General features: G+C 41.1%; 1 protein-coding gene across 1 annotated transcript; it reads left to right on the top strand.

The window, feature by feature from the left end:
* Positions 1-8,417: 8,417 nt before the first annotated feature.
* On the top strand, positions 8,418-10,895 carry ficd (FIC domain protein adenylyltransferase). The gene is made up of 2 exons (XM_029439215.1): positions 8,418-9,058; positions 9,332-10,895. Exons 1-2 carry the CDS (start codon positions 8,788-8,790, stop codon positions 10,411-10,413), a joined length of 1,353 nt encoding a protein of 450 aa, XP_029295075.1. The 5' UTR covers positions 8,418-8,787; the 3' UTR covers positions 10,414-10,895.
* The last annotated feature ends 19 nt before the right edge of the window (positions 10,896-10,914 follow it).

Below are 10,914 nucleotides of genomic sequence, written 5' to 3'. Positions count from 1 at the left end.
AGGAAAAGTTACTCAGTGAACGCAGAAGTCCCCCACGGAAAACACCATGAACATTTTAGCATTTAGCATGTTAGCAGACTCACTGCGTGGTGCAGGGATTAGTTAAGGTAAGGTGATAGCCAATGCCCCTAAACTATGTTTTAAATCCATGAATTATTTTTGTCTTGTCTTCACTTTTATTCAAATATGTCCTACTATATTGCATGTAGACTTTTTTTATTAATAATAGCGTAAAGAATAATATTACTATATAGTAAAATAATATTGAGTACTGTGTGTAGTAGAGACTGTGTATGAGTGAAGAAGAAGTTATAGAAAAATGAAGTCCAGCAATACTTGACTTCTGCTGTACAATACGTTGTTTTGTTATTATTCATAGTGATGTGATGAATCCCGGTAAATCCCTTGATACTTTATTGATTGTATCCACATCAATAATAAAAGAGGAAATGATATACTGAGCTGAGATTAAAAGAGGCTCCAGTTATGAAAGTGTATTTGTCTTGTGATTGTGTATGTAGAGGGAGAAGAGGGAGCAATAGGGACAGAAGAGGGCACAAACACCCAGACACGTACACATATACACTCCAGAGGATCAGAGAGGGCTGTTTGCACAGATGGACCAACATGGCTCCATGTTAAATCTTTACATTAACAGGATTTAATCCACCCAGACCACACTGGGAGGAGAAGAGTTCATCTAGAGATACATCTGCCTCTCATTCATTAGACAGTATGACTACTTTATAATCCCTGACAACAATACTATTTTCATCCCACAGAAAGATGGAAAAGTTCCTGCATATATATAACAGGCATCATAGGTCATATTCAAGTTCACTTCTGATAACATGCAAAGCTCCACATGCTTATAGCTCCCTAATGAAAGTTACTTGTGTTTTTTTCCACATTGCAAGTCTTGCTGTTCTGTCATTGTGACAAAGTGGAGGTCAGGTGACACAGGATTAGCTGAGGAGAAAACATGTAAGAGAACACTTGAGAGTTTGAAAGACTTGACCTTTGTTTCTCCCTTTCTTTCATCTTTTCAACTCTTTCTTGTTTTTCATTGTTACTCAATTAGGAAATCAGTGACTGAAGGACACTTTTCTTTTTCAACTAAAATTGTGAGAGTGGCTTGTTAATTTATTAACACTCCCTTTGCTCTGAGTTAAAGGAAACATATATTGGGGTTTTATATCCCTCATTCCTTTAACACGTATAGTATCTACCATATAATTAATGTAGGAATAATCAGGCATCTAATAAAAAGTGTCTTCTGTTTAGAAAATGTGCCAATAAATGTGTTTGTACCATAATACCTTTATATTATTATATTTTCTTATTGAGCACACATATTCTTCAATGAAGCATTTGTAAAAATTGAGCTAATAGGATAGAGCTGACATGTCACACACTATGCAGCTATGATAATCCAATATGACTCTGGATGTGGGGTTTTTTGTGATCATCTGCTTTAACCATCTAAATCCTGTTTAGAGTGATCAGAACAGATCCTGTGGCATTCAAAAAGTCAATTAACAACTCTAATCCTCAGAGTGACCCAAGCTCGTGATTTCGTGATTTCTGCTTGACATCACAGTGGGTTGAGCCCCTTTGTATATAGAGTATGTGTATGTGCCTCCAAATTGTATGTTAGTGATCTGGTAATAATACTCTAAGAAGGACAACAATCTCCAAAAAGCACAAAATGACAAAATTGATGATTGATTTGTGACTTTTAAGGCAGCAGGCATTTGATGAAGACATTATAACTGGTTATTATAATATTTTAAGTGTATGTCTGACGGTTGGCTGCAGACACTCACATTTAAAAAGCAATTCAAACTGCGGCTTTGAGAGGGAGAGTGTGATAAGTTTCCCCTGCCGCAAAATTGTCAGCCTGCATTTGCAAAGTCTCATAAACAAGTTATAAAACAGCTGAAGGCGAGCACTTTTAAGGAGCACACGCATAAGCAAACATTGTCATCCAGTAGTATTGTGTTGTATTTAATCGTGTTATAAGGAGCTATAATTCTATTTTGTACACCCCCTGTACGTTACCAAAGAAACCAAACAAAGTCACTAGCCATCAACTCTTGGTGGGTGAAGAAAATAATGAGCCACCCACAGTAGCTGAGTCATCGCTGTGTGCTGTAAGATATGCCTGTTAGTGCTGGAATTGGTACATTTGACAGAGCCGGGGGCTTGCACAGCCCCTTCTCTGAACGACAGAGGCCAATGTGGAAGTTAGATAATAAGTGAAGCAGCAAGAAGCGGCCTGAGGGTGGTTCCTGGTAATGACTGCCCCTCAGTGGAGCCCTAATTATTTCTGTCTCCTGTCTTACCGATGGATCATTTACTCATCTGTTGGCCCTGCTGTGGCCCTCGAGCAGGTGACCAGCCTGAAGGACCTGACAAAGCATGTGAGACCAGGCCTGAAGGAGAGCGTCTTATCTGGAGGTATGCTACAACTGACAAACAAGTAAATATGATATCATGCCTATTACCAAGACCAAAGATCAGATGTAAAAAACCTGCCTGTCCACTGGCCCCAAAACAAACACGAATCATCGTCTTTGTTCAATCATTCATAAAGGGTGTTTCTTTGTGAAATGGCTCCCTTTAGGGCCTTGTGACAATGAGAAAGAGAACAGACAGCTAGCAGCATGGATTGAATAAGTCATGTCGTTTCTTCAGGCTTCAGGCAAGTCATGAGGAAAAAGCATCCACACTACCTTCTGCACAATCATTCAGTAAAATGAATTATCCATGATCCCCCTGTTTTATGTAGTGCTGCAATTTATGGACTCTCTGTAAGATGTAAGTTCAGTCAGCCAACTGCTGCACAAAGTCTTCATGAAAATGGTGGACATGACACACTGCAGGACATCTTCTTTAGGAAATCCCAGAAGAGACACACGAGTGGTAGCAGCAGCAAGTGTTTGCAGTGTTTGGCAGCAGAGTTCACAAAGCAACTGAGCAGAAGAGTGGGGGCGGAGAACTAACGTCTTAAATAGACAACCTTATTGTGAAGGCTGTGTTGGATATACTGTCTGTTGTATCCAGTAGAGGACTCTCAGGCCCCACTTGAGCAGTCTGCCTGAACTGCCTCGCAGACGTTGATGTATTAGGAACAAAAGGTCAGGGACAGACAGACGCAAATCAGAAAACTCACAGACTGATAGACTGAAGAGTGGCCTCATGCAATGATAGTCACATTATGTATGAAAACATTTTGCATGAAGAAAACATTAGTTTTTTTCAGTTTGCATTCCAGTATTTGGGCTTGCAAAGTATTCCAGTAGTGTAAAGGCATGTGGATCACTACAAAGTAAGCTTTTAGCCATTTTGTATATGAATACACACAAAGTTTTTTCATATCCGGAATTTAAATATATGTAAGACTTACATACCATAAGGAAGAAATCCCATAATGCATCATTGTAAGAATAATCTGACAACAAAGGTTTTTTATATATAAAATAAACAAGTTAAATTAGTATTATTTAACTTGTTGATTGCCGAAAAGGTAGATTTGTGATTATTTTTATATTTTACTCTCAATTATTTGTGCGTCATATTTTTGGTTTTGATATATTTTATTGGATGGGGTGTAGAGGGGATATTATACAGTAACAGTTTGGTTTACTGTGTGTAATGAAGGGAAGATATTGTATATTATATAATATAGACCCCAGAACAGTAGTTTTAGCCATGGTAGCAAGAAATTGGGGATTCACATTAACAATGGACAATGAAACTGCTACATTTATAAAAGCAGTATAATTACTTTCATGCCCTTCTCAAGAGCCAACAGAGGAAACTTTAGCATCGCACTGTGACAGTGTCATGGACAATGGCCTTTCTCCCAGTGCAGGAAAACTGTAATGACAGAGCTCCGGTCATTACCCGTTTGACACCAAGGGAGGCAGCCACATCCCTTCACTTTGCTCTGACCTACTCTGAAGACAGCAGAGGACTGGGGCAAGCACTGGAGGAAAGAGGGAGGTAGAGGAAACATCTGATTATTGTTGTTATGAAACAGGGAAGTTTAGAGCCTTGGTTATTTTGGTGGCAGATGTTTTAATCGCTTTGATTTCCAGGAGGAGCTCCTGGCAGTCCTCTGCTCTTGTCATGAGAGAGAAAAAGGAGTCCTGCCCTCCCAAATTGTCTTGAAGCAGCAGTCTGTCAATGAGTGTGTGGCTCTGTCATTTTGGAGCAAACCCTGCTTTTAGATTGGTATTTGGGATGCTGACAGTCTAGGACAGTCGTTGCTCCCAGGGCAGCTCTCCGTTACTCTGTCATCCATTTTATGGCCCCCTCATCCGTGCTTTCTGAGCCATCCATACTCAGACAGTGGAAAGAGAGCCACCATCCCTCTCTCTCTGACTGTCTAACGAGATCCTCTATCTCTGACACCCAGCTCTGTCACCCAGAACAAAGCCTCTTCTCAGACAGAGAGACGAGCTTGGAGAGAAGAGCACGAGCCAGTAGGGGAGGAGGCGAGGAGCCTGTGCCAGAGGGATTTATTCCCTGCCCTGACAGGTCGCTTTTTTTTTCCAGGTGGGCAGATGGATTTTCTACCTCTTGAAGCACAGTTCTAGCAAGTGCTGAAAAGACAGGGTGTTATTTTAACAGTCTGCGACAGGTCATCTCTGGAGTGTGATTCAAGTTAACATGTCAGCTGGTGTGAGGATCATGTTGATGCATGTAGCAACCAATTCCTTTATATACTCTGAAAAATACTCAGTGGAAACTGTTTTTTTTCCCCACACAGTTTAATTAGAGGCTGCAATTCATGTCCCATGCATCACAATCATTTACCAACACTGATATATGGGAGATAAAAGCATAAATGCATTAAAGATAACAGACGGCTAACTTTTCATGAGACTGTGCCATTCTGATAATAATCCCAAAGTGACATGAGGCATTTAATTGCATAAACACAGCAAGAACAGAATTAGCTCTCATCAATGATTTTAACTGCAGACTCAGTTTTATCTGTTTCCACAGCTCAGGGTTTTTTAGCTCATATGAGCATATGCCAGATGGGCATAGAATTAGTCCACAAAATGACCAGAGGGCTGTTCATTTCATGCCATCATTTCTCCTTCATCAGTCTCCCATTCTGCCCTATTTGTCCTTGCTTTTCAACTAAAGCCGAGTCTAAACTCAATTGTTGTGCAGCCTCATATTTAGAAGTGGCAAAGATATCACTGCTTTTATGCCGTCTGTGGTGTAAGCAACTGGACTGCAGCCAGATAACAGAATTTATGTCTCACACAAGTTAAGCATCCATTTATTCTGTTGACCCTCCTTTTAAGGAAAAAAGATGCTAATTAATTTCCTTTTCACTTATGTTTTGGGAACACCATACCAGTGAAAACTTTGAAGAAACTAGATCATAATCACAAAGTCAAGCTTCACAGGAAACCTTGTTAAGCCCAATGCCAATTGACTTTTTCAAAACAACAACAAAAATAAAAATGAATAAAGGCACTCTTTAAGAGCTAGATTAAAAATAAATTGTCAAAATCGAAGCAGAAGAGGCCGAGATCGTCCTGATTTTAAGTATGTAGTATGGGCTAAACTCCAACAACACTGGATCCTACTTTTCCCATAATGCAACATAGGACACCTTCTCATTAGATGCTCCCTGCCTGGTAAACAAATGTCTTTCAAACTCTCTACTGCCAGTTTGTAAATCAGATTATCTGTTATAATTTGAAGTATTCAAACCCAAGATGAGATGACCCTGATGACATAATTTCTCAGATTTCACTAAGCTCCTCCAAAGCGTCAGAAAACATTATACAACAAACAATTATGTTTTCACAGGCATCCAAGTGTGCCTCATGGCGAGTAAACTGACACCTTGCAGGACTGCTGGGCTGACCTCCTCAGAGCAGGACGATCATTAAATCAGCACTTCTGTGACTCAACAAACATGTGTCTCATGACCTTAGAGAATTGGCATTGCTTGTGTCCAAAGACCAACACACAATGACGTGAAGAGGCATAACACTTGAAGCCCTGAGCTTTGGAGAGAATAATACACATGCTAGAGTCATCTTCAACCTGTTTTATGCATCTGAGCAGATTATGTTTTGGTGAAATACTTCTACACATGGGGGCTGTTGCCAACATTTAAATTTGGTAGTGGAATTTAAATTGCTTTGCCAGATCTGTTGATTGCTTCTGCATTCGGGGAATATGAGGCAATTTAGTCAACACATTTTCTGCATAATACTCTAATATAAGAAGCTAATGCTCACGTCCACACTGAACACCACAATGAAGCCAGAAGCCTTCGTAGGCTCCCCGCATTCCTGATCTAAGATACATGATCCAACCCTCTCTGTGAGGTTCTGGAGGCCAGAGTTTGAAGTGGATGATATGTCTATATTCCAGAGAAGTGGAGTCTTTCCTTCATGAGTTATGGTCTCACTGTAGAGATGTCTGAAGGAGGACCAAATTAGTCTTTTGGCATGAGGTGTGTTCTCATAAATTAATAGTTAATACCATTATTACCGTACCATTAGCATATTTTCAGCACTTGTCCACCTCTCTGCAGTGTCTTAGTTACCTTTCTAATTTTTCCTTCTTTTATTTATAGTTTTAGAAACTTAAAATACTAAAAATACTTAATATTCACATATTCATATATTGATGCCCTCTGACCATATGCATTAAAAGATTTATAATATTTTATGAAGATGTATGGTTTTGTTTTGAGTGACATGGTTCACCGCTGGCACATTGTGCAATTAAACATGGCTTCTACTCTAATTTATAAGGGAAACTTAAACATTCTTCAATAAGTGGAAGATCTAGAAGACTTTTTGGTTTTCTGTTCATTCATGTTGTAATATAAAAAAAACAAATGTGGAAAATGTTCTTCTCATGCTAGCAGCTGCTGGCCTGGTTTTGAGCATTATGGAGTGAAAGCTGCTTCCATTCCAAAGAGTAATAATAAAAGTGTCTTGGTGCAGTGGCAAAATTATACAGCACTGAGGATGATTAGAGCCTTATATACACTAAATCCAGAGCCTGTATCCCACAGGCAACAGTAAGTCGTCCTTCCCCTATGCACTAAATCATTGGCAGCACGTTGATTAAATATTCCCCAGAGGTTTCTTTGTTTCTTTCTCTAACATACTCTTTGACACTATAACTTGCTACAGCCTCTTCTTTGCTTTGAGAGGTGTGTGATAGAGCACATGAATAACTGTAAAGAAATAATGCAGCTCAAGCATGGCTGCTCCATTATCCTCCAAGGTAAAATTGCTGTGGGTCAGAGCAGCACAGAGGGACTCTGTGGTGGTAAATGAGGTTAGTGTGCAGCTCCACAGCTCACTGTGACTACAGTGTGCAACATGACTTGACAAATTCAAACCCCCAAATTTCAGACAGACCTACTAAATCTCTAACTTCACACAAAATCATCTACATGGTTATCCATTCATAACTTTCTTTGTGGCGACAGCGTGAGTGAATTTCAGCTATTTAGAGACGATAGCCTGCCATCTGCCGAAGATACGTCTAATAGTGTTGGCTTTGGCACATAGCCAGGAATCAATCCTCATCACCACAGGATGTTCCCAGCTGGTGGAAATGTCCATAAAGGCAATTTCTCTATAAATAGATGATGTATATAAAAGTATAAAAGCGTTTAATAAAAATACATGAAACCTAACAAAACTGAATACCAATGACATGAAGGACAAGTATAAATAGAACTGAAAGGATAACAAATGTGAATAGAAAGAGGTAGCACATGAGGCTGAGGCGGAACATATTAGTCTTCATACAAATATAGATAACCTTTTATTGCATTAACAGATTGGATTGCACAAGAAGAAATCTTCATGAAACTCATTTTGAAGAGTGTTACTGCAGTCTTCATAGGATATGCTATAACTGTGATGTTTGCATAACAGAGCAATGCTGCCCTCTTCTGTTTGTTAGAACATTTGCATTTAAATGAAAAAGAATAGTATTATGGTAGCCACATAATCAAAAAATAGAGTATAATTAGAGGTACCACGGCAAAAATAAAAATAAAAATGTCAACTGAAAATAAAAATAAATATGAAATTAATAATTACACATGAACAGACAAAAATAAGTAAGTAAATAAAAAAATAAAACGTGTTTTAAAAGTTGTATAGTTGCATTATAAACAGGAGAACACGATGTGCTCACAGAAAAAGTATCCATCTTCGCAATGCATGTAATTGTACCCAAATTAGGGATGTTTTTTTGGATGGTTTTATAAGAAGCGCAGTTGAACACTGTGTTTAGTAAGCGTTGCCTGAAATCTAAACCAATCAGAGACCGTTACGAATCATTTGTTGTATTGCTGGGTTTACAGCCAATCAGCAACGCCCTTCAATAGTATTCTGACCAATGATATTCCAGCATGTTCACACGTTCAGAGTGACCACGGAAGTTGATGATGTGTATTTATTGGAGACAACTGTACTGACGCCGAGAACAAGTCAACCGTCGTCTATTCGTTCATTTAGTGTTTTGGAGTTTCAGCTTCAAGTCACATAAATGCGACAGGGTGCTAAGTTGACCTAACTAGCGTTAGCTAACGTAGGAGTTGTAAAAGTTTGGTAACTGCGCTGAATTTCCTCCGCCGGCAGATTTCGGTAGGTGTCCGGTGTCATGTTGACCGTGTTTTACCTCCTGTCCGCCGCCAGTCGGTTCTGTTAGCTGGGGTGGATATACATGGGGAACCGTATCACTAGAGGATGGAGGGTTTAACCGGGGATCATCATGGCTGCTGTGATGGTGTGTCGTTACACCAGCGGCCGTTTCCTCGGAGGGTGGTTCCCGCTGTTGTGTGTCCTCCTCGGCTCTCTGGTGGTCGTCCTGATGCCCCTGGTGGGGGTGGAGGACCAATGCTGCGCCGCCCTGAAGGGCTTCGCTCAGCTCCGCTGCCAGCTGTGGGGAATCTCTCAGCAGCCTCCAGCTGTGCAGTCAACCAGCCTCACTGTCCCCTTTACTGCCCTTGATGTGTTGCCTCTGAGGTCCAAGCCAAGCAAAGGTACGAACAAGAACAGGTGTACGCATTCACTAATTATACAGTTCTACTCCAATACCGTATGTTAAAGACACAATTAGATTTGTCTAGTACAGCATAAAGAAGGACGACATGAGGACTTGCCTTAAGGTCCATTTACCATTTTGACTCTATTGAATTGTCCTAATACAGTATTCAGTATGAAGTACAGTTGTTATGTTATGTAATGATCACTACTTGAATAAGATATCATGGATATATGAATATCATGAGTTGTCCATCATGTTCTGATTGCAGAGATGAAGCTGGAGGCCAAGGCGGCGCTGCAGTTGGCTCTGGAGATGAAGAAACTGGGGAAGAGGGAGAAGGCTCACAAACTGCTGGTGCATGCACTCAGCATGAATCCAGACTTTGTGGATGCCCTAACGGAGCTGGGGACTATTCTGGAGGAGGAGAAGGATGTCGTCCAGGCAGACCACCTCTACACCAAGGCCTTGGCCATCTCTCCATGTAATGAGAAAGCTCTGGTGAGCCGGGACCGAACTCTTCCCCTGGTGGAAGAGATTGACCAGCGCTACTTTGGCATCATTGACAGTAAAGTGCGCCGGCTTATGTCCATTCCTAAAGGCAACTCTGCACTCCGCCGGGTGATGGAGGAAACCTACTACCACCACATCTACCACACGGTGGCCATTGAAGGCAACACGCTCACTCTGTCTGAGATCCGTCACATCCTCGAGACGCGTTACGCCGTCCCTGGGAAGAGCCTGCAGGAGCAGAACGAGGCCATCGGTGTGGATGCAGCCATGAAGTACATCAACACCACGCTGTTGTCCAGAACAGGAACCATGACCATCAGTGACATGCTGGAGATTCACCGGCGGGTGCTCGGCTACGTGGACCCTGTGGAGGGAGGGAGGCTGCGCACCAACCAGGTATTTGTGGGCCACCACATCCCCCCACACCCTCGGGACCTGCAGAGACATATGCAGGAGCTGGTTCAGTGGCTTAACTCTGAGGATGCCCTGCAAATGCATCCTGTGGAGTACGCAGCTCTCGCCCACTACAAACTGGTGTATGTGCACCCATTTGTAGACGGCAACGGACGCACATCACGGCTGCTCATGAATCTTGTGCTCATGCAAGCGCGATACCCACCGATCACTATACGCAAAGAACAAAGGGCAGAGTATTATGCAGCTCTAGACACGGCTAATGAGGGCGATGTACGGCCCTTCATTCGCTTCATAGCTAAATGTACAGAGATGACATTGGACACATTGTTGATTTCTACAACGGAGCACGCTGTTGGGCTGCCGGGAGCCAGCGAGGACCACGCCTGTTCCGACTGCAAACAGACTATCCCCATTCACAACTGAGCTAGAGACAAGAGGAGAATCTAAAAACAATCATGTGTTGAATTGTCTTTTGGCCATATCCCACCTTATCACCCAGTTGCATCAGTTTGGGTTCCAGCTGACTTCATTGAAACTGCTCCATGATGTTTAATTGAAATCTGATTTTGCTGTTTTAGGTTTAGGTCAATGAAAATAAACTTTGTTTGTAACCATATACCCATAAGAGTGGTAATGAATTTCAAATCCCATCAGAATACAATCTGCAGTTTGACTACTGGTGATGTGAGGAGGAAAGAAGGCTTTCTTATCATGTTGTTTGACTAGAGAAGCTTCAGTGCGAATGTTTAGTGTTTGTGTGAACATTTAGTGAATTATCTTTGGGATAATGATGGTATCCTAACACTGTAAAGCACTTTCATGTATTTGGTTATTTATTTTGAAATGAGTGTTATATTAACTTTTAGTTAGTCTTTGTTTATAAAATGTTTCAGAATGAACAAAGATGTAGGTGTCATACTGGGA

The sequence above is a fragment of the Cottoperca gobio genome, chromosome 9, assembly GCF_900634415.1.
Source record: "Cottoperca gobio chromosome 9, fCotGob3.1, whole genome shotgun sequence".
Taxonomy (NCBI): Eukaryota; Metazoa; Chordata; class Actinopteri; order Perciformes; family Bovichtidae; genus Cottoperca; species Cottoperca gobio.
The sequence above is the reverse complement of the archived record's forward strand: the minus strand, read 5'-3'. Positions and strand labels throughout refer to the sequence as shown.